The 24,804-nt window shown below is 40.5% G+C and overlaps 1 protein-coding gene across 4 annotated transcripts in view; it reads left to right on the top strand.

The window, feature by feature from the left end:
- Nucleotides 1-24,804, top strand: part of LOC105031141 (voltage-dependent calcium channel subunit alpha-2/delta-4) — a 59,850-nt gene that overhangs the window by 7,230 nt on the left and 27,816 nt on the right. For 3 of the 4 annotated variants that reach the window (XM_034288223.1, XM_020040286.2, XM_020040285.2), the window contains exons 2-21: nucleotides 7,078-7,159; nucleotides 8,894-9,010; nucleotides 11,289-11,348; nucleotides 11,655-11,817; nucleotides 12,009-12,140; nucleotides 12,281-12,341; nucleotides 13,723-13,873; nucleotides 14,066-14,140; nucleotides 15,900-15,989; nucleotides 16,153-16,266; nucleotides 16,467-16,679; nucleotides 17,015-17,032; nucleotides 17,330-17,407; nucleotides 17,703-17,858; nucleotides 21,246-21,332; nucleotides 21,900-21,971; nucleotides 22,087-22,148; nucleotides 22,268-22,335; nucleotides 22,437-22,482; nucleotides 22,802-22,899. In XM_034288223.1, the coding sequence (XP_034144114.1) occupies nucleotides 7,078-7,159; nucleotides 8,894-9,010; nucleotides 11,289-11,348; nucleotides 11,655-11,817; nucleotides 12,009-12,140; nucleotides 12,281-12,341; nucleotides 13,723-13,873; nucleotides 14,066-14,140; nucleotides 15,900-15,989; nucleotides 16,153-16,266; nucleotides 16,467-16,679; nucleotides 17,015-17,032; nucleotides 17,330-17,407; nucleotides 17,703-17,858; nucleotides 21,246-21,332; nucleotides 21,900-21,971; nucleotides 22,087-22,148; nucleotides 22,268-22,335; nucleotides 22,437-22,482; nucleotides 22,802-22,899 (1,943 nt within the window). The remainder of the gene's footprint in view (nucleotides 1-7,077; nucleotides 7,160-8,893; nucleotides 9,011-11,288; nucleotides 11,349-11,654; nucleotides 11,818-12,008; nucleotides 12,141-12,280; nucleotides 12,342-13,722; nucleotides 13,874-14,065; nucleotides 14,141-15,899; nucleotides 15,990-16,152; nucleotides 16,267-16,466; nucleotides 16,680-17,014; nucleotides 17,033-17,329; nucleotides 17,408-17,702; nucleotides 17,859-21,245; nucleotides 21,333-21,899; nucleotides 21,972-22,086; nucleotides 22,149-22,267; nucleotides 22,336-22,436; nucleotides 22,483-22,801; nucleotides 22,900-24,804) is intronic. The other variant, XM_020040287.2, reaches the window with a different exon arrangement.

Below are 24,804 nucleotides of genomic sequence, written 5' to 3'. Positions count from 1 at the left end.
CAGTGCCACATATCAACTCCATGCCACGCCACATTGCTGCAGTAATTCAGGCAAAAGGAGCCCCAACTAAGTATTGAGTGCTCTACATGCTCATACTTTTCATGTTCATACTTTTCAGTTGGCCAATATTTCTAAAATTCCTTTTTTTGTATTGGTCTAAAGTAATATTAAAATTTTCGGAGATACTGAATTTGGGATTTTCATTAGTTGTCCGTTATAATCATCACAATTAAAATAAATAAACATTTGAAATATATCAGTCTGTGTGTAATGAATGATTATAATATACAAGTTTCACTTTTTGAATGGAATTACTAAAATAAATCAACTTTTTGATTATATTCCAATTTTATGACCAGCACCTGTAAATACATCACCGACAATGAAGCTCAGATTCTGTAAACAGGGGGTACCACTCACCATCCATTAAGAGAACGTATGTAATTTCACAATCTTAAACCTTTTCTCCTCCTACAGGCGATTGCTAACAAAGATGCTAGTCAAGATGAAAGATCGTGTCGCGCACTTGACAGGTGGCAAAACGAACTGAACCAAGAACAACATCAAGCACTATGTAACATTTTTCTTCTGGCCTTCCATAAAGCGAAACATATGTGTTCCTACGCAGATGATATCGTTCCCTTGAGGAGGCTCAGAGTGAATGTCGGAGGTGCGTATCATTCACGAGAAAGGGGAACGCGAATAATGCCGACTATCACACAAGCAATCAGTTCGGAATTGAGGAAAAGTTGAAGTTACCCTAATATTGGGGTGTGCTTTTTGATGGATCAGATTACGTAACAAAATTGGGGCAGGTGACCGTTTACATTGTGTCCGTGTACAGCAACGGAGTGCATACCTGCGATTTCGATTAATTTAACTGGCGCTATAAGCGAACTGCACAACACATATGGATGGTTTCATTTTAAAACCGATTCATGCAAAACGAATTGAAGTTGGTCTTGAGTTGCACAGATGGGGCTGGTGTCAACTTTGGCGTGTACAATGGAATTGTGCCCAAACTACGTCACATGTCTGTGATTAGGGATTCCCTTGTGCATATTATATGCACCACCCACACCCTGGAGAACTGCATTAAGTCAGCTGATTGCATGGTTCCATACCATCTCCACAGCTTTACACTCTGCTCTGACCCACCTGTACAAAATCAACACCTACAGTGGGGAGAACAAGTATTTGATACACTGCCGATTTTACAGGTTTTCCTACTTACAAAGCATGTAGAGGTCTGTAATTGTTATCATATGTACACTTCAACTGTGAGAGATGGAATCTAGAACAAAATCCAGATAATCACATTGTATGATTTTTAAATAATTAATTAGCATTTGAGTGGTACCTGAAGTGTTGAGTGGTACCTGAAAACTGAATTACTTTAACTATTTACAGGATATCCGCGGGTCATGAGGTAGATAGCTAGCTAATACCAAGCTAGGTAATTTAGCTAGGAATAGTAGCAAAATTATTGTTGAACGTCCCGCTGGTACCATGGAATTTCTCTCCTGGCATTTCTCAGTTCTGTTTGGTCGTATCACAGACGACAGTCACAGGGAGTAATCAGTAACGTTATTGTTTGCGGTAGGCTTACTGCTCTAACAACTGTGGGTACAGGCACTTACAGACAGTGATATGCGACAACTGAATTGAGAGAATATTCAGCCTACGGTGTGTGTACAACCATGCGGGGGTTGGTTACCATAGTAACAACTATGCTCTTGTGAAGCTAGGTTTGGGATCTAAAAATTACTTTACAGATGTACGTTTTTGTAAATTAAATAAAAATGTACGACAACTACATGAAATAATTTAGTTGGCTAGGTAAGCAGATATTTGTATGTTTTATCTGTGTAGAATATTATTCTACTTATAATTATTAGACTATATGCCTATTGTTATAATTTGATTATTATAGATGGTCATTTCTCAGATTAAGGGCCGAATTGGGTTTCTGCAATTTTGAAAATAAAAATTCCAAATCTGACTAATTGGTATACATCAAATTATCAGTCCTTTAGTCAGGAGCAACGTTATGAGCTTGGTTGAGACCATGAGATAAGGGATTTTTAGTTTTTTTTTTTTTTGCCATTTTCTTAACTATGTCAAGTAAATGTGTCATTACCATCACATCATCGAATATATGTAAAAAATAAAACTCAAATGATAAATCAGTGCTTTTAAAACTTTTTGTTGTTTCACATGGAATCTATTTTATCTTGAACTTAATGGGATTGTTAATTTTTACTTGAAAGATGAATTATAGTCATTTAAGTTTCTACATTTTTGATTCATCAATCTACCCTGGCTTTGAATATAAGCATATTTTAAGTGAATGCCATATATCAAAACTTTTTTAATACATTGATCATTTAGACTTTCCAACATTGTCAGAAATATATAATTGTTGGATGTTTCTGTAATTTCTACTTTCTTTCTTGACAAAAATATGTATGGTGATGGTGATGAAATTGCAGTTCTGGTAATGACAGTTTGTTGTGGTGATGAGAAATCACTGATCATAACCTATTGTAATTTAAGAGCCTAAGTGACTTTAGACCAACAAAAACGGATTGGTTCAGTATAATTATAGTCTAAACAGACTATTTAATCATTTCATAGCCATGTTGAATAAAAAAAACATGAAACAGGAGGGCAGTTAAGAACAGGTATAACGCTGAAATAACACATTAGTCATATTACGTATCCCAAACAACTAGAATCTAATCTGACAGTTTATTTAAACTTTTTGTTCAACAATTGCTTAAAAATGAAACACCACAAACATGTCATTGATACCAAATCTTTCACACAACAGACAAAAACTTGTCAAACTTCCATCCTCTCATCCATCATGGATGATACTTTATTCCAGACAGAGACATCAAGCATCATATGCCTCTTGGTGACTGGTTTTGGTTCTGGCACGAGCCCCAGGAAATCTTCATGCCTGTACCACAGGATGTCGTCTTTCAGAGGCCCAAAAAAATGGTTAACCCCAATGATACACATTGTTTTCACCTGGAAAGACTCTTCATCGACATCCTGGACCACACCTGGGTAGGCCTCCCCATCGTAACAGACCACACACCATTCTCCCACCAAAGACATGGTTATTTCAGGCGTTGTATTGAGCATCCCTTGGCTCATCTGTTTTTTTGCTTTAGTTCTTGGCGAGTGCTCAGTGGTATGCTTCTTAGTCAGCCTATCTAGCTTATCTTTTCCTATACTTATCAACCTTTTGCAAGGTTCCAGCTTTTTATTAGACTTTTGAAGATCATAGTAGATCTTTCTTCTGTTTCTATTGACTTTTTTTGCATCCTCTTTGCTTTGGGGTTTGAACAGAATTCGCCATACCTCCTCTTTCATTCCTTGCATTGGGCACATCCCTATTCTGATTCTCTTGTGTATGGACATCAGGAGATTCTGGAGGACTATTCATTGAAAGATCATTTTAAATTTATCTTTTTTCTCTGTCCTTAGCTCTCTTCCTTTGTTGATTAACTTTCCATTGCTTTTTTTCATATCTGTGTTCTCGCGTGTTCAATAGGGAAACAGATTTCAATTTTCCTGTTTCTCTTCTTCTACGATATCTCTCTTTGTCACTCTGCAGATACTGTGCATAATTCTCAGGATTATCTTTTAGACGTTTTCTGTATGATTTGGACCTTGAGCCATGTCACACCTAAACAAAACAATTATAATGAATTCATTTAGTATTTTAAAAACAAATGCATTACTTCATTTAAAACATAGTGACTTTTGATTGGTAAATGTATATTAATTAGTTTAAGATAATGTATTCAACATAAATTACTTAAAGAACAGTATGTTTAATATATCTGCTGTCATCACCACCACAACCTGTCATTATTGACATTTTTGTCAACTAACTATTAAAGTGATAAAAATAATCCCTTTTTTTTTATACCGAAATACAACACATATGGTAATGACGCATAATAAGTGTACATGCCCAACACAAAGAATAATGACTAGATTTACTTACTTTTCTGGATATCAAGGCATCAGTCTTGCAGCTTGAAATCCATGTGCTCCACTATGATATTAGGTTACCATGGCTACCAAATAAACTTTTAATGAAAAAACAGTAGGAAAATGCCTTTATACAGAGCGTGTTGGTAATGACGGCTAAACCTTGGGAAAAGTAGAAATTAAGCAAAATAAAGTACAAAATGCATATATACACTTAATCTGTGCATGTTGTTTATTAGTTCAGGTAACATTTAATTCATATGCACATTCTTTCTTTTATTCATTTGCGATAAATAATGTTTAAGATATGGCACGACGTGAAAACACCAATAAAATGTGTTAAAATCATTAGTTAGAGCAGACAGAAAAAAGTCTAGGCTTGTTTTTGTTTATACTAATTATTAGTGCCAAAATCATCATCATCTTCCGCTTATCCGGGGCCGGGTCGCGGGGGCAGCAGTCTAAGCAGGGATGCCCAGACTTCCCTCTCCCCAGACACTTCCTCTAGCTCTTCCGGGGGGACACCGAGGCGTTCCCAGGCCAGCCGGGAGACATAGTCCCTCCAGCGTGTCCTAGGTCTTCCCCGGGGTCTCCTCCCGGTGGGATGGGACCGGAACACCTTCCCAGGAAGGCGTTCTGGAGGCATCCGAAACAGATGCCCAAGCCACCTCAGCTGACCCCTCTCAATGTGGAGGAGCAGCGGCTCTACTCTGAGCTCCTCCCAGGTGACCGAGCTTCTCACCCTATCTCTAAGGGATCGCCCAGCCACCCTGCGGAGAAAGCTCATTTTGGCCGCCTGTATCCGGGATCTTGTCCTTTCGGTCATGACCCAAAGCTCATGACCATAGGTGAGAGTAGGAACGTAGATTGACCGGTAAATCGAGAGCTTCGCCTTGCGGCTCAGCTCTTTCTTCACCACGACAGACCGATACATCGACTGCATTACTGCAGAAGCTGCACCGATTCGTCTGTCAATCTCCCGTTCCTCCCTTCCCTCACTCGTGAACAAGACCCCTAGATACTTAAACTCCTCCACTTGAGGCAGGTACTCTCCACCAACCTGAAGTGGGCAAGCCACCCTTTTCCGACTGAGGACCATGGCCTCGGATTTGGAGGTACTGATTTTTATCCCCACCGCTTCACACTCGGCTGCAAACCGTCCCAGTGCATGCTGAAAGTCCTGGTTAGAAGGGGCCAACACGACAACATCATCTGCAAAGAGCAGAGACGAAATTGTGTGGTCCCCAAACCTGACACCCTCCGGCCCCTGGCTGCGCCTAAAAATTACGAACAGAACCGGCGACAAAGGGCAGCCCTGCCGGAGTCCAACATGCACTGGGAACAAGTCTGACTTACTGCCGGCAATGCGGACCAAGCTCCTGCTTCGGTTGTACAAGGACCTGACAGCCCTTAGCAAAGGACCCAGGACCCCACATTCCCAAAGCACTCTCCACAAGATGCCGCGAGGGACACAGTCGAATGCCTTCTCCAAATCCACAAAACACATGTGGACTGGTTGGGCAAACTCCCATGAACCCTCCAACACCCCGTAGAGGGTATAGAGCTGGTCCAGTGTTCCACGGCCCGGACGAAAACCACACTGTTCCTCCTGAATCTATAAAAAAAGAATTACATCTAGTACATTTTAGCACTATAGAAGTGTGTAGGGGGATCACACTTCTATAGTGCTAAAATGTATTAGATGTAATTCGTTTTTAATAGAATTACACCCTGTGGACAGAAATAGGCCAGAGTTATTAGTTAAACAAAAGTAGGTACAATACCGAACCAAAGACCACTAGCCCTTTTGGCGTCGAGATAAGTAAACCATTATGTTGATGATGGGGACATTGATTGGTCATACACTAGAGGGAATTCAACAACATTGGAGAGAGATGCAGTAGCTTCACTACCAATGCATATCAGTGCTACAGTCATGTTCCCCTGTTGTTGCATGCAGATGCAGAAGCACCTTATACAGCTGCTTGTTTTGGTGCTTATCAACAACTAAAGTCTGTAAGTGCCTTACTTCAGTCAAATGGGTGTCCTTGTGTATTTTTTGCATGGGGTGTTATGAAATTGGTCTTAAATTGAATTCAAAGTGGCATTAAAAAAAGTCATACATTTAACTCGCTGAAACCTGCAGATACATGCAGGAGGCATAGCCTTTGTCTGCTAATGTCTCCAACTCCTCTCCTCTCCCAGCTTAACATCCAACTCCTCTCCCAGCCCAGCCTAAAATCAAATTCCTTTACCAATCTGGCCCTTGTCGGCCGGTGGCATTCCCAGAAGGGCTATCTAGGTCATCCACTTCACTTCAAAAGCCACTCCCATTTGTTTCAAAGTGTTTTACAGTAATTTCTCTGTGACTCCAATACCAGCTATACCTGCCTCTGCATACCGTGTCCATTACATCTTTACACTTTATTATCATTGACTGATGCTGTTGTGAGATTTCCAATATAGGTTACCAATGAGGTAACCATTATACACAGTTAATATGAAATGTTTGGCTACCTGTTTATTTTATGGTGTGTAGTTGTTTTGCATCATGGGGTTCCCCATAATGGGTTAATCATTGCTGTGGTAGACTGAGCCAGTTTAATTTATGAGGGACAGTAATACACTGGCTTAGAAAGGCGTTCTGTGTAATCCTTTATAAATGGTATCTCAGGGCTCTACACAACAGCTGGACAAAAGAGCAACTGAGTTCCAAAGCAATTTCAGATGTGGTCATTAAGAGCAACCAAATAATGTTTGGTTGTTAATGTTCCACTTTAATTTCCATAAACCACGGTGCTATCCTTTTTGTTGATGTGCAGAGACTTCAAATATAGAGAGAGTTCATCAGGTAACAATCTCATTATGTGCTTAAGGGACACCTGGAACCCTCCAACTGAACAACATTAGCTAGAGACAGATTAAACCAGTTGGTGTTACTGTTGTGATACAGTATTAATGGCCTTTTTCTGGATACTGAACTAGAAATTTACAGCATGGCCAAAATCTTGATGATTTTCATGCATCATCAATTTCTTCCTCTCTTTTTCTCTGTGTGTATTTCAGTGTCCAGGTTTGGGCAAATAAACTTTCAGTTCAACTACGGGAGGTTTCCACAACATACTCGGGAGCTCACATTCTTCAAAAGGTAAAATATCAATGATTCTAGAAGTTTTTGTTAGTTGTAGATTTTAAGGGCTTGATTACCATGGAAGAATAACACAGAATTGACTGCAGTTACAGGTTCCAAACAGCTTGCAGTTTTGTGTCTCATACCAGAATGTTACTTTCGCCATGAAGCATGAATGTTCCTTGACTTTCACCTGAGATGGTGCACAATGTCCCAGTCATCAGCGTCCACACCATGCTTCCTTGTCTCAGCATATCTTACCCCCCCACATTCCCCTTTTACTCTGCCACCACCTGTAATCTCATTATGTTAATAGTCAGTCAGTGTGGTGTTGGTGCCAATTCTTCATGCAGGGCTTTCCCGCTTCCTGAGGATGGTCAGGTAAAGAAAATGGAGAGATTGGCACAGCTAGTGGCCTGGGGCAGCAGACAGAGATAGCTGAGGCTGCTAACAGGATCACCCTAATCTACTGCCCTGCTTTACCATAAGAACCAGGAACTCAATACCATAATGAACCTCAGGATTTTTTTTCCTTTATAGATTGTATGTCCCAAGTTTGTTTCAGTGTTTCTACTCTTATATTCACTAACTACAGTTCTCTCAGCATTTTACAAGTTTACCTCAATATCAGAATGTAAAGTTGAAGATTGGGTAGGTAGGACACAAGCACAGGGAGATTGGAGGACAAGAAATAAAGGAAGTAAAACATGACAAAACTAAATGGCCAGACAAGACAAAACAATATCACACATGGTAAAACCATACAGTCTATGGGTAAAACCAATACAAAGACCCACAGGGAACATTGTGGAAGCTGGACCTAAAATAGAGTGAAAACAGGTGTGGGCATTAATTAACGAAAACAAGTGTCCATGATGAAGTGATTCACTGGCACGAACGTGGCACAGCATTTCTGGTATAATGATGACCTGGAGAAGCAGTGGTTCCAGAGACAGAACTCTCTACACCAGAGCCAATCAGACTGCTCTAAAAGCTTCTGTACACACAGTATAAAGCCTTCACTCTTCTGTGGATAGGTTGCTTGGATTAATTTGAATCAGTGAGGGAATTAATTGAGTGATTAACAGCACAGTGCTATCAATAACTAGATTTCCCTTTTCTCTATTTCCACATTATGTGTTCAGAATAATACACATATTTTGAGAATTTTAATAATGCCCTGTTTGTTTATGTGATGTTTTAAAATCAAAACTCTGGATGTTTTACCTGTTCTTGATGAGATGTCCATTTGATTGTGGCTCTATACCACCCCATCTATCATTTAGGCTGGGTGTCTGCATAAGTACTTTGTGACCGTGGTTGATGTAAAGTGGGCTTTAAAAAATAAGTATACAGTAAGGGATTTCAATTTGAACATGGCTGCGTATATGAATGCAGTATTTCAAATTTGTTTCCTATTGACCACGAGATCAAACTGATTTCTTTTGAAATACTGTGATGATTTAAGAATACAATTACAAAGCATGCATTAAGGGGCTTTAAGACCTAACATGCTCTGTTTGGACTCTATCCCAGTGCTTACTTATATTTATTAAAATGTCTGGAGTTAATGGACATAAGATACCTCAGTCATTTCCAAGAGGGAATGATACATAATAGGTTAGCTTGACAAAGACGCAATTGGATTTGTATGTTATTTTCTGTAAACATTTAAAATTAGATGATCAAAGGTGTTACATGTCAGGCATCCTTATAATGTTTTGTTGAATATCTCCCACTTGCCGTTTTCAGAAACTTAAAGATGTGGAATCCAGTATAAAGATAGTGGAAATAGATGGGAGAGAGCAACTTAGGGACTATGCCGATGACATTGAGAGAATGCTGGGATCCAAGATGAAGTCTGTTAAGGTGAGTACCGAGATCAGAGGTCTCTCTGTCATGCTACACACATTTGTTTTTGTAACTATAACAACATAACACAAACTTAATGGGCTTCGTTAAAATAGAAATGGGCTGCCTGGTCATGTAGCATGTCCTTTTGTAGCATGTCCTTTTAGAAATGTGAGAATAATCTTAAACTGAGCTGTAAAATTGTGTATTGGTTCGGTTGGTTAGGCTTTGCAAAATCATATTTAAATGAATATACAGTTGTGCTCATAAGTTTGCATCCTCTGGCAGAAATGTTGATTGATCATTGATCATTCTTTATTTAAGAATAGTGATCATATGAATCAATTTATTATCACATTGGCCACTTTTTAAATCATAATGATAACAGAAATCACCCAAATGGCCCTGATCAAAAGTTTACATACCCTTGAATGTTTGGCCTTGTTACAGACACACAAGGTGAAACACACAGGCTAAAATTGCAATTAAAATGTCCCACTTTTTAAATTGCAATTAGTGGCTATGTATAAATAGTAAATTAATATGTTAGCTCTCACGTGGATGCAATGAGCAGGCTAGATACTGAGCCATGGGGAGCAGAAAAAACTGTCAAAAGACCTGCAAGGTAATGGAACTAAATAAATATGGAAAAGGATATAAAACGATATCCAAAGTCTTGCAAATTCCAGTCAGTACTGTTCAATCGCTTATTAAGAAGTAGAAAGTTTGGGGATCTATTGATACCTAGCCAAGATCAGGTAGACCAAGAAAGATTTCAGACAAAACTACCAGAAGAATTGTTCGGGATACAAAGAAAAACCCACAGCTAACCTCAGGGGAAATGCAGGCTTCTCTGGAAAAAGATGATGTGGTTGTTTCAAGGAGCACAATACAATGGTACTTGAACAAAAATGAGCTGCATGGTTGAGTTGCCAGAAAGAAGACTTTACTGTGCCAATGCCACAAAAAAGCCTGGTTACAATATGCCCGACAACAACTTGACACGCCTCACAGCTTCTTGCACACTGTAATTTGGAGTGACAAAACCAAAATAGTGCTTTATGGTCACAACCATAAGTGTTATGTTTGGAGAGGGGGCAACAAGGCTTATAGTGAATAGAATACCATCCCCACTGTGAAGCATGGTGGTGGCTCACTGATGTTTTGGGGGGGTGTGAGCTCGAAAGGCATGGGAATCTTGTGAAAATTGATGGCAAGATGAACGCAGCATGTTATCAGAAAATACTGGCAGACAACTAGGCATGGGACGCTCTTGGACTTTCCAGCACGACAATTGACCCTCCAGTGGTTACAGCAGAAAAAAGTACATGTTCTGGAGTGGCCATCACAGTCTCCTAATCTTAATATAATCGAGCTACGCTGGGGAAATCTCAAACGTGCAGATCATGCAAGACAACCAAAGACTTTGCATGACCTGGAGGCATTTTGCCAAGTCGAATGGGCAGCTATACCACCTGCAAGAATTAGACAACTATTACAAAAGACTGCATGCTGTCATTGATGCTAAAGGGGGCAATACACAGTATTAAGAACTAAGGGTATGCAGACTTTTGAACAGGGGTCAGTTAATTTTTTTCTTTGTTGCCATGTTTTGTTTTATAAGACATGTGTTTTGCCTGTTCACTCATGTTTTCTTTACAAATGGTACATATATTACCAACTCTCCAAGGGTATGCAAACTTTTGAGCACATCTGTACATTTTAAAATAATATAATGTATATCTATTATAAGAAGATAAAGAAGAACAGTTGAAATGGACAATTTCAGTATCTGCGGGAGGTAACCAACACTTAAAATATAGAGTTTAAGCAATTATCTTGTCAGCATAGTGAACTGTTCTAATCACTCTGGTCTGGGGTTTATAGTGCTCCAGTTCACATCAACAGAAGACATGGAATTGACTTTTACTACACTCTGATTTTTTGTATTATGTCTTTGAAAAATCAAAGTGTTGTAAATGTCAGTGCCTTAGTCTATTATTCCTTTAACTGTTAGCCCAGAGGGTTTCGTCAGCAACATATTCACGTATCTGTTTGGGACACAGGGTTAAAGGTATTAGCTATTTATAATACATTCATATTATGGTCATTTCTGAAACACATTTTGATAATTTGTTGGATAATATAGTAGTAGTAGCTTTACCCGGTTAAAGCGTTCACAGAAAAGGAAGGAATACAAGTGAAATACGTGTTGCTATATACTGGATGTCCAGAGTCATATTCCTGTTAGGGTTAGGGATTCCTAATAAATACTCCATCTTAATTTTCTCCTCAGAGGTTAGCTGAGTCTGCAGAGGATGCAGATTTATACCATGATTTCAACAAATCTCTACAGGTTTGTTATTCTGCTTTTCTGGTAACATTTAAGGTCTCATTTCATTTATGAAATAACTCTGAGGATCATGCATCCATCACACTGTAGTAGAGAGTACCACAACAGAGATAATGAACTGCCTCACCATCTTGATGATTGCAGACCACAAAATGTCATGAGCAGAAGCCTGTTTCAGCTAGAATATACAGTACATCAGTGATGTTACTCGACATACAACAGTAGGCCCCAAATGCTAACCTGCTAATATCGTGCCAGATTCACTTCAGTGCAACATGTCCGCCTGCCCTGTGCTTTGTCCTTCTCCAGTTTGACTACTATAACTCCATGCTGGTGAATACAATCGATGACGATGGTAACTTTGTAGAGCTGGGTGGGGAGTTTCCTCTGGAGGAGAATGAGCACTTCAACAACCTGCCAGTCAACACAATTCAGAGCGATGTGCAGGTTCCCACAAACGTTTACAACAAAGGTGAGGTGAGATGCAGCTAAAACACAGCAAAAGTTGTTCGCAGGCTCCTCGGTCCAAATCCTCGCCTTGACGCAAATCCTGTGGCTATACATTTGTGTGTAACACAGATGTTGCCAAAGCAGTATGTGACACATTGTTCACATCTCATTCACGTGTTACTCATTCTCAATCTCCTCTGTCTCTGTGTAAAGATCCCAACATCCTCAATGGAATCTACATGTCGGAGGCTCTGAACGACGTGTTCATCAATAACTTCCAGAAAGACCCAACCCTCACCTGGCAATACTTTGGCAGCTCTACGGGATTCTTCAGAATCTACCCTGGTAAAAGACTAGACACAACATATAGTAACTATGTGATTGGCCCACATCTGCACAAGATGGCTAGCACAGTATGGTGTTCAAATCTAGAAAACGTTGAATGGTCATAAGAAGCTAGATATGATGTGACTATTTTTCTACAGGCATAAAATGGACGCCAGATTCGAATGGCGTGGCTGCGTTTGACTGCAGGAACCGTAACTGGTAGGTTAAGTAAATCTACTATCTCTGTTGCCAGTAGCACGCTAAGTGGCCTTCTCTTAAAACGATTTGTAAACTGCACCCTGTTATCAGAGTTACTGTACAAGACTTGCAGACACTAATATGTGACCTTCTGTGCCCTAAGACTCCCTATAAGCGCCTATAAAATGTATTGACACACTATCTATTTTTCTGGTGTCATTCATTTATTTTCCCTGAATTTAATGTGATACACTTAATAAAGCATCACCTGATTCAGCCTACCTTATTTAACTCAGCCAGAGGGGAGGCCTCATGATGTGCCATGGGTATGTGGCCTAAAGGGCCTGTCCTGAGACTTGGCCGTATATTCCACCCACGCTGCCCTTAAGCTGTCAGTTTAGAGAATGTGATTGACACTGGGATTAACACCCCTAATCTTACAAATGCCATGATATCATTAAAGACAATTGAGAGTCAGTGGGACTTTGATTCACTCTCTTACCGAGGAGAGCGTGAGTCCCCTCTCACTTTTCTGGGCCTTGGGGTCTCCCTAGTCCGATGAAGGAATGTCTCAGTAAAGAACGCAACTGACAGGATTTAGACTTGGGCTTATTTTACCCACCAAATCAAATCAACCCACCCATTAAATAAGTGTCTTTATTGACAATAGTTTTCCAGATAACTTCTCATTCTAAAAAGGGAAGGGATACCTGTCCAGGTGGTCATCCTGATTGTAGTGTTTTCTACAGAGTCCAAGATTAGTCTGTACGTTAGTTTGATTATTGCAAAATCCACTGCTGCGTAAAAACAGCAGCACAGGGTGTTTGAATTGAGCCCTTACTCCCATCTTCCAAATCTTGACCAAGCTTTGTCGATAAGCTTCAGTTTAGTACTGCATATGCATCATGTACTGCGTGTGTCCTGATGCCTGGGTTGCCCATGGCTAGGCCTTAAGGTTATTGTCATGGATAGCACTCGAGACTCACTGCAACACAGGGAGACACAGGTCAGGCCAGGAGAGCCTGACCTGATCCCCTGTAAAGACTTTAAGCTGCTCATTGAGTGGTTAACAAACAGTTCAATACCCAGGTCAGTAGGGCTCACCTGTGTGTCTGTTTACACACAAAATACCAAAGAGGTGTGTGCGTGTGCATTATTACATTTTCATCAGTGATTTTTCTAGCTACATTGGTGTGGTTTCTGTTGTTCTGATGTACAGTGTTCTTTTTAAATATCATTTGAATCAACAGATGTTTTAATGTTAAGAAATCTTCTATTTTGGAGCGGTTGTGCGAGTGAGGGGTGCTCTCCTCCCTGTTACGGTAAACGGCCCTCAGCTCCCGTGGAGGCAGGAGAAGCTTCACGGTGGCCGTAGTGCTCCAGCCCTGCTCCTCTCTTCCAGGTACATCCAGGCTGCCACCTCCCCGAAGGACATCATCATCGTGGTAGACATAAGCGGCAGTATGAAGGGCCTGAAGATGACCATTGCCAAACACACCATCAACACCATCCTGGACACACTGGGGGAGAATGACTTTGTCAACGTCATCGCTGTGAGTCCACCCTCCCGCTAAGCGCTGGCGTCCCCCTCAGGCACAGGGTCTTCTGATTTTCTTTTGCCGTTTGGTCGATGAAGACGACAGCGTGGCTCTATCACTCTTTTACCAAACAGCGCGCCGTTGACAGGATAACGGCCTGGTTTGACAGGGCCTGTCCTCACCTGAACCCATCTTGTCTTCCCACAGTACACAGATTACGTTCGCTATGTGGAGCCCTGCTTCAAAGGGACTCTGGTACAGGCTGACTTGGACAACCGCGAGGTAAGTCCATTATCTGCTTCAGATAAGCTGTGTTCACTTAACCACAGAGTGCAAACCTCTCAGTGGGACTCGAACGGCTAAAAGTGTTCTGATATGATTTTATGCCTCTGTGGAGGGGAGAGAAGGATAGTGGTCTGATGTGATATTAAACCTCTCTGGAGGGGAGAACGTGTTTTGATGAAATATTATACCAAAATGGAGGGGAGAACGTGAGGGTTTTGATGTGATATTACATCAATATGGAGGGGTGAATGTGAGTTGCCACCTTAGCTGTCAGTCATGCTGCTGGGCTGGGCATAGTTGGCTCCACCTACTGGCCTAGTTCCTCCTCCCTGTATTGACTGGTGTTAATCAGAGAGCAGGTCAGGTCATCTGTCACTTCCAACCAGCAGGCTAGTGTAGTTAGGGAGTGTAATATGCTTCACAGTAGGTGACATCATATGGGCTATAATGTCAGTTACTGCTAAGCCAGTGCAGTTGGCAAAAGCACACTTGTCATTTCAGCTTGTTACAGCTGACACAGCTATATCTTACAGTATCATTTTAGTCATTAAGCAGACGCTCTTATCCAAACACTTGCTTTAGGATTGGTATGTATCTGTCTGATAGGAGCTTGATTGCGTTGTATGACAGGACAGGACTACATTAGTTCAGCCAAAGCGACTTTTTTTGTACGTGTGTAAAACACCCTCTATGATATTGAGTACGTGGGTCTATATGCCCATCAAGAAATGAGACATGAGAGCATGTTGAACAATGTTGTATTTCGTACTTATTTACGTTCAGCGATTGCTTGTTTTTACCCATGGATAAGACTTTAACATGCCGAATGTGTGTATTGTCTACACGTGTGTTTGCCAGGCAGTGAAACCTACAGAAAGTGACGTTAAATCGTTTAGTCAGTCACTGTCTGCCGTAATCAGTTGAGTACGTGTTGGACAGGCAGGCTGTGGGCTGGGAGACTTTGTGATGGGGGGGCTGAGCCGACAGAGCCGTTAATGTTTTCCTGGGTTTTAGCCACCCAGCATCTGCTCCTACATCCTACAACCAGATCCTCTCAGGAACCTTCTGGAAGTCTGTGGCGTCATGATGACTCTTACAGGAATAAGATTTTCACAAATTGCCAAGCATTCAGCAATCAGAGACCCCAAAGGAAAACAACCCACAGCACTCATAAAAAGTCAACTGGACTGGTGTAATTGATAAAAAATATTCTGTAGTCCTGTCCGGTAGTCTTGTCCTGTACTCCTGTCCTGTAATCTTGTCCTGTAGACTGGTCCCGTAGTCCTATTCTGTAGTCCTGTCCTGTTGTCCTGTACTTTTCTGTAGATATGTGCTGTCATATTCTACCATATGCTGTCCTGTGTCTTCTAACTACATCCCATTTTATTGTCACCATAAAGTGTTGAATAGGATTGCTGACTCTCTCTTTCTCTTGCTGTCTTTCTCTTTTCTGTATCTCTCTCTCTGTCCCTCTCTCTCCCTTTCTCTTTTCTGTATCTCTATCCTCTGTCTCCCTCTGTCTCATTTCTGTATCCCTGTCCCTGTCTCTCTTTTCTGTATCTCTCTCCCTGTCCTTGTCTCTCTTTTCTGTATCTCTCTCCATGTCCCTCTCTCCCTCTGTCTCATTTCTCTCTCCCTGTTCATGTCTCTCTTTTCTGTATCTCTCTCCCTGTCCTTGTCTCTCTTTTCTGTATCTCTCTCCATGTCTCTCTCTCCCTCTGTCTCTTTTACTCTTCCCCCCTCGTTTTCTCTCCAGCATTTTAAGGTGCTGGTGGATGAGTTACATGTGAAAGGAGAGGGCAAAGTCGCAAAGGCCATGAAGGAATCCTTCAAAATCCTCAACGAGGTTCGCCTCCAGCAAACACACACACACTCTCACACACACACAAACACACACACACACACACATATACTCCCACACACACACACACTCCCACACTCTCACACACTCCCACACACATGCTGTTGGGCCAGACTCACGTCTTCCTCCCTGTGTGGTGTCCTTCCAGGCAGCGGCCATGGGCCAGGGCAGCCTGTGTAACCAGGCCATCATGCTGATCACAGATGGAGCCATGGAGGACTTCAAGGATGTATTTGAAGAGTTCAACTGGCCCGATCGCAGGGTACTTGTTGGCCAAACTGGACATTTACTCAAACACGAATGCCTACATATCCGCTTGACCTACAGTAACATATATACAGTATCTCCCCACTGAACATAGCTAGGTCTATGTATGGAACTGCCAAATAAGTGTAATATGTTCAGCATTTACACAATAAATCTACCGACTTGAAAACCAGTCTCCAATGCTGTCTCTTCCAGGTGCGGCTGTTCACTTACCTTATAGGCAGAGAGATGACGTTCGCCGAAAACACCAAGTGGATCGCCTGCAACAATAAGGGTTATTACACACATATCTCCACCCTGGCTGACGTACAGGAGAACGTCATGGAGTACCTTCACGTCCTGAGCCGACCAATGGTTATCAATCACAATCATGACATCATCTGGACCGAAGCCTACATGGACACTGTGGTAAGCAGGGCAGAGCTACCAACCCAGTCCGCAATGTCAAAGTACTACCTACAATCAGACCTATCTCACAGAAATATAATAGGCACTTCCTTTGGCTTCGAAAGAAAGTCGTTTTGGCCTTTATCTTCCCGATTGTCATCTCACGTTGTCCTGTTTAAAAGTCTAGTGTATTCTCATGGTGTACTGTTAGTTACAGTACAGGACTTCATTCATTCTGTGTATCTGTGTTTTTCATGAATCCTCCCCATGTTTGTCTTTCATCCTGTTATTGTGCTCGCCACTCATCTCACTTCACCTCTGTCACTGGACCTGAACTCGCTCCCTCACACTGACAGCTCCCTAATACAAAGGAGGTAACAACAGACTAGCCACTCTGGGAAATGTAGCTTGTCTGATGGTGAAGCCTTTGTAGTGCATTTCCTGTTGCATTCAGTCTTTGTGGTAATTGTGAACGCATTCCCTCGAGCTCGAAGCATTGGCAATGACACTGGAGTCACATAGCTCCCTCTAGTGTTGAGATTCTTAATTGCAGGAATCAGTAGAAAACAGTACATGAACAGGAACCAACAGTTTATTTGTTTTAGGTTGAACAAAATATTATTTGTGATGAATAAATACGGTATGTTCTAAATATGCAATTTCTCCTTCAGCTTTTTGCCACAAAGGCTCAAAGTTTACTTCTCATGACCTCTGTGGCAATGCCTGTCTTCAGCAAGAAGAAAGAGACTGTGAGTGGACAAAATACCTCTGTTATATGGGAACTATATAAAACACAGGCCTGGTGGAGACCAAAGTCATAATGGTCAAAGTTTCAAGTGTAGTCGCATGCCTTAGAGCCTTCTTCACCAATAGCCTGGGGGCGAGGTTACTTTATATATGTATTAAAACCAAAGGGATTGTGCAATATTTCAACCAAGCTAAGCCATTCACAGTTTACAGTATTTTTAGTTTTTTGTAATGTGACAGCATTTGTTGTGGGTCCATTGTCTCTTATGAACCATTGTCTCCCTTTCCCGCCACCAGCTGTCACATGGAATCCTTCTGGGAGTGGTGGGTTCAGACATCCCTCTTCAGGAGGTAATGAAGATGGCACCCAGATATAGGCTTGGTCCCCATGGTTATGCCTTTCTCATCACCAACAATGGTTATATTCTGGCACACCCTGACCTACGACCCCTGGTAAGACGACCTGCTATAGTGCTTATGTTGGCTTTTCACAATAGTTAGTGTCACTTGTAGTCTACTATCTACTACTAATCAGAAGTCCTGACAACATTCCCCAGTACTATCTACCACAGCATATGATAGACTACAAGTCTGCTGACATGATCTTTTACAATCAGTTTTTGGCGGTTTGTGCTTCCTAGATCAACACACAAGTATCACACACTTCTAAACAGTTGCTCACTTGCCATGTTCTTCAATAGAGTAGACAATAGGTTTCATGCTGTACAATTCTGAACAGGACAACAGAAAACATATGGTCCCCCACAAATTATGCAAAAAGATAATCGTAATTTGGCAATACTGAGTCTCTATGAGAAGAGGCGTTATCCCTCCAAGTTTAGTTGAAATAGTGCTTGTGTTGTGGTAAGATAATTCCTTCAGTGTATCTTCCGGGAAATGTGCCTCGCATCTCAACACCCAGCCCAGCATCGCCACAGAGGTGCAGACTTGCATCAATAAATGAAAAGCAATAAAGATAGCGGCCAACCCAACATGGGGATACATTTCCATCTAGGACTAGGCAGTTATACATTTATAGACTTAATTCCAGTGGTGTTTAAGACTGTGGCTGTTTTCTATGGATTTAAGCTGTATTTTGCACTACTCCTCAGAAGACTACTTCCGAGGTTCACTTACATCTTTTTTCCTGACAGCATTAATATTTTAGGTAGTTGTTTTTTAGTGGAAATTCAGATGATTGCACCAGAATCGGCTTGAGATTTGTTTGCTGCTATTTAATTAAATGCAGTCATTTTATTTAGTTGTTTTTGTTATATACTTCATAGTTAATAAGGATGGACCCTGTGTCTTCTTTTATGGCTCTGAAGTCAACTCCTTGTTTGTTTGTTTTTCACATTAAGGAGCCTTTAGTCCATACAATATTAACTGAAAATATGTTATGAGAGATGTAGAAATCAACTGAAAGTGTTTTCATACAAAGTGGTTCATCCAGGTTTACACAGATATTGCAAAAGGAGGAAGAGTCGTGCATCTTCAACTTTGCGGCCTGATATTCAAACTGAAGCAGGTCTTGAAGGACAGTAACACTGTCATCACCAAGGTTAGGAAGATGGGACAATACTTATTCAGGGATTTTGGGTTGTTCATTTTGGGAATAGTCACAGTTTTCCAGATTTGAGGCATTCTGCAGTTTTCCAGTGATCATTGGATGAATCATTAGCAAATGTCTGTACATTTGCCACATGCACTCAGTAATGAACAGTCCGTTCAGCCCAACACCGCTTTTTCACTAGATTGTTGTCAGTTTGCAACACTGCTGCAGTTTTCTCATCCATACGAAAGTATGATACTTTCGGATTGTTGTTTTCAAGCATGTTTTTCTATTTTCAGTTTGTAATCCAGCTTGTTCTTTTTCATCTGTTGATCTAATCTCTCTGTGTATTTCATCAGTGTCCTTCACACGCTGTGCACAGTGCTCTGCACTTTGGGTCAAGTACTACTGTATTCCTTAGATCAGTGGCTCCCAACCTTTTCAGTTACTGTACCCCCAAAAAGAATTGGCACTGCTTGGAGTACCCCTGAAGTACCCCCTCATGTTCATTTCACTAGGAAGTCTATGGTGTCATGAGTGTTTTCAAGTACCCCCAGGGGTCCTAGTACCCCTGGTTGGGAACCACTGCCTTAGATGGTCCTCGCTGCAAAAGTTCATAATAACTTTAGCCCTCTAAAGTTATTGTTAAGAAAATATATTTTCTACAATGTACCATCTATGCAGCTCTTTAGTGGGAGGTCATTCAGTGATTGTTTAGTGAAAACACAGTCAAACTCAACGGTCAGTGCTTGTGTGCTCAGAGGATATTCAGGTCTCAGGTTAGCCTAGTCTGTTTGATTTGTTTGTGTTTCATCCTCTTTGTTATTCACCATGCAAAAGCAGTCCAAATGTTAGGGAACATTTCATTGTCTGGGGTCACTGATTGGTTATCGAACTGAGCATGAATAATAAATGACATGGTTAAAAAGTGTCTTCCGATGTCCTCATGCTCCACAGCTAGAGCAGGAGGGTCAAACTAATTTCAAGGAGGGCCTGTTGTCTGCCGGTTTTAGGCTTCCCCATTTAATTTGTCTCTAGTTAAAGGGGCATTTCACCAGAGCAAAGCTTCTTGATTAGAGAGTTGCAATGAAAAAATGGTGTGGAACTGTTCTGGAATTTATTGTGAGAGATCTAGAAAGAGCAAATTAGAATTTTGCTGTATAATCTACTTCTTCTGTATTGGTCTGATTATTAAATGAATTAAAAGCAAAAGTCTCCTCATTAACAAAATGGCAATTAGAGAATACAATAATTTTTAGAATACAAAAAACACATGATGATAATTTTGTGCCTGGCTTTACTTCACTCTTTTGCATTTTGTTTGCCTCGTGCTAGTAATGCCCCCAGAACTTATCCCGGTCAAGCAGGGTTAAGCTCCAATGATGCAGTGAATTTACAGTTTTAACAATAACCTTATTACAAATTTGCTATCTTGGTCCTGATTTTTTTTTTCTTCAAAAAGTTAATTAGTAAATACATTCTTCAATCCATATTTGTTTCATTCACTAATTGCAAGCTTTGGTTCAAACATGTATGGTTCAATATCACTATGTAAGATCACATCCAAAAATGTATCCTTCATGATAAGTGCCTAAGGCCTAAGCAGGAAGGGTATTTTCCAGAGAGTTGGAATCTGTTGTACCTTTGTCAATATATCTGCTGAGAGGAACATTGCTGAAAGACATTCTCTGACTCTATCAATCAAGGACTGCACCGCAATGCACACAAATTGACTTGAACATGCAATTTATGAAGGCTACGCGAAATGAAACAAACTGGACTACATTTATTTCAGATTTTGCTCGCCCTTCAGTATCCACATTGTGACATATTTGTGTCTGTGTTTAACACACAAAAAACATTCTGTGCAAGTGTGAAACAAATCTCACTGCTTTAGAAATCTCTCAGACAGCCTACACCTCCCTAGAGTGAAGTGGCCCTTTAATAATATATAGAACCAAGTGAGTTTAGTTTCCTCAGCCCTAGGTTTGACACGTTTTAATTAGTGCAAGCGCACTGAACTAAAATCGTTTTGCAACAGATAATGAAAACAATCCAAGGTAATGCATTTAAGAATCGACCTACTTGTTCACTTTGGAGCCACGGGAGGTCATGAAATTGGAGAATTTAGGGTTAGAGTACCATGTCATGGAGTTGGAACCCGCTGGCCTCACGTCTCAGTGAACACTCATGTGGACAGCTGAGCTTGCACACGTACATCTATGACAGGCATGTGCCCTTCTTTCACCCGTTTTGTCTGCCTTTTGTTCTGCGGTCCTGTCCCACAGTATAAAGACGGTAAGCAGCTGAAGCCCAAGCCCAACTACAATAGTGTGGACCTCTCTGAAGTGGAGTGGGAGGACATAGACGAGACAGTGAGTAGTATTGCAAAATAATGAAACATACCGTCCATCACCTATTAGGCTTTTCCGAAGTCGCTTTGAAATAAACAAAAACAATGCAAACCCAGGGGTATAAAAGGATTTTTCCACACACATTCAAATGAAATTCTAGTATATATACGGTTCATATCATATCGCATAACTCCTTACAAAACACTTAAAGAATTGTAACTGTTTCACTTTACAGTATGGATTGAGAAATTAAGTACTGAACCTCTAACACTGCAGTATACACAAACCTTTTACAATAGACACAGTACATAATTCATTTGCACACTGTACTTCTGAAGCATCACTTTTCACTGGTGGGTAACGACGCAGCCAATGAACCACTCATGTTCTGGGAGCGGTCTGAGGTCATCTGAGGCAAGCTCATTTAAGGCCACTTTATTAACCATGGTTTTGGGAAACAGCAAGGAGAAATAAATTGCTCTTATCAACATCATACTAATGAATTTAGTCTTAAGTTGCATTTCAGAACCCTGGTATTGTAACTGATTTAAATATGTCACGTGTGTTGATAATCTGTTTTATTTCCAGCTACGGACAGCCATGGTAAAAGGGGAGACGGGAGCTCTTACCTTAGATGTGAGAGCATCAGTGGACAAATCGGTGAGAGAGTCCTTGTGTGGGGAATTATATTTGGCTCAGTGGTTTCTGTAAAATAACTGAATACTGATTGTAACAACAGTCCCATAACACAATTCCAATTTTGTCTTGGCAACAGAAAAGGCCTTTGTTTTTAACAAACGATTATTACTACACAACTATCAACGACACCCCATTCAGGTAAGTGTTCAACTATTCACACTCTTGTGAGTGTGACCTGCAAGCCTACCTGTGGTCATAACCCTGTTTGCTTCAATAATGTACATCTCACTGGCTTCACAAATGATTTGCCTTCACAGTTTTGGCATGGTGCTGACGAGAGGTCATGGACAGCTGATGTTCATAGGAAAGGTCTCTGTGGAAGAGGGTAAGTGTTCATGCCCCCTAGTGCCTTTGGCCCCTCTCTGCCATGCATTTACTGCAGAACAATCAGGTTTCTTTACTGGGCTCATCCAATGTCTTTCCCAGGCCTGCATGACCTGACATCGCCTGACTTATCCATAGCCTCGGAGTGGTAAGCATTGATGTTTCACTGTCATTTCAGTATGATACTATAAAATGTAAGATTTGCTTTATGCCTCTGGCTACTTTGCCATTGAAAATCTCAATTTATTCACCTGGTTAAATATAACAGTGACATAATTGAACAGAATATTCAATTGTAATTCTCTAAATAACAGAATATTGGACAGTACTACATAAACTTAGTAATTAGTAATAATTAATAATTTAAATTATAAGATATTTAACTAAATGATTGTGTTGGACTGTTATACTGTATTGACATTAAATAGCCCTCATGAAGTGAAAACTTGTGTATCCTTCCTATTCAGGACGTATTGTGAGACAGATATTGACCCTCATCATCGTAAATACACTCAGCTCCAAGCTATGATCCGCTACCTGCAGGGGAAGGAACCTGACCTGGAATGTGAGTACTGTTTCTTCACCCACGTTACATTTATTCAACCCTAACCTCAACACAGATGTTACGTTAATCCTAAATCCAATACATTTTTTGATGGATTCCCCTAAACACTAACGATGGCAAGGGCATCAGCAATAACAACACTACATTTCCTTTTTTATCTTTCAGAAGCGGCAGTACAAATATTACTGCATAAAATATGGTTAAACTCTAGTGTACTGATGGAGAACAAAGCCAGGTTCTACTAGACAATGTATAAGAAAATGATTATGTTCATGCAGGAGATCATAAATGAACAGTTATGTTAATTAAGATGTTAATGGAGGTATGTGGAAATATGTGCTGAAAAACTATAACCAACTTTTTACAGCTCAAAAACAAAGAGAAAATAATTTATCCTTTCTGTCTGCCATTGATTAAAAACCACAAATGTTTGAAATAGACCAGTATTTACTGTGAATTACAACACTTCAGAACTGTTTCAAGACTGAGACAGATTTATGATACCGTGCCATCAAGTTTATTACGCCATGAAGCAGAGATGTGGACTTGGATGACTTGGATGGAGGGCAACTCGAGTCACATATTTTGCAACTTGCGGCTTGAGACTTAACTTGATAAAAGTTTAGATTTTCCTAGCACCTTCCTCTCAACCTCAGTCTGCTCGTGCTGCCCGGCGCTCAAAGACCTGGTGTTCAATGTTTTAAACATGCATCCATTGGTTGAAGGTGGGCGGGATAACACGACAATACTTCACTCTAGTTTCACTTTTCTCAGTCACTCAAACTAGACCTAGCGTTCAGCTGTCAACGTCAGGTCGTCAATTCGGACTTCATTGAGAACTCGCTATTGCGGCCTCTGGTGTTTTGAAAGTAGGGTACATTTGGATTCGACAAATTTGTCGAAGTGGGCAGGAATGTGCAAAAACAGCAACATGCAAAACTAAACTTAATGATCCGCCACAACGTCTAATTTTGTGAGATTCCTGAAATCCCACAAAGACAGGTAAGAATGACAACAACTCCTCATTTCATTAAATAAGTACTTCTGGTAATATTCTCAAATTGACTAGCATATGGCTCTCCCTAGAATTTTTCTTCAAACGTGGACCGCATTTTTGTTTTGTTTTTAACATCCTTTAATATTGATTAAGAATATAGTCAGAAAACTCAAAGAGACACGATCACTTCCCACAGGAAATAAATGACAAATGATTTATCCCATTCAAAAAAGCGAACGAGCTAAAGGAGAAAGTATTTATAGATGGGCAATTATTCCGTGATAAAAAAGTGGCACCATGGCTATTCTAGAAATCACATCTGTACTTTTGTACAGTACACTACAGTATAACCAATACAATGACAATTAAAAAATTATAATTATACAAACAAAACAACCGAACATGCATAAACACCATACCCCTAACCAGTCATGTCTTTTAGCTAACAGAATTATACAAACACATTATCTACACCTAGTTATGTTAATGGTTGGTGAGTTTACAGTAACATATACGTTTTAATTGCAATGGCTTGGCTGATTACAAAAAATAAAAATTATATTCACATGGCTAAAGGAGAAAGACTACAACATATACTGCCTACAGGAAACTCATTCAAAATGTTCTGATGAACAGGTATGGCAAAAAGAAGGGGAAGGGCATATACAGTTGTGCTCATAAGTTTGCATATCCTGGCAGAAATTGTGACATTTTGGCATTGATTTTGAAAATATGACTGATCATGCAAAAAACTGTCTTTTATTTAAGGATAGTGATCATATGAAGCCATTTATTATCACATAGTTGTTTGGCTCCTTTTTAAATCATAATGATAACAGAAATCACCCAAATGGCCCTGATCAAAAGTTTACATACCCTTAAATGTTTGGCCTTGTTACAGACAAACA

The sequence above is a fragment of the Esox lucius genome, chromosome 19, assembly GCF_011004845.1.
Source record: "Esox lucius isolate fEsoLuc1 chromosome 19, fEsoLuc1.pri, whole genome shotgun sequence".
Lineage (NCBI taxonomy): Eukaryota > Metazoa > Chordata > Actinopteri > Esociformes > Esocidae > Esox > Esox lucius.
The sequence above is the reverse complement of the archived record's forward strand: the minus strand, read 5'-3'. Positions and strand labels throughout refer to the sequence as shown.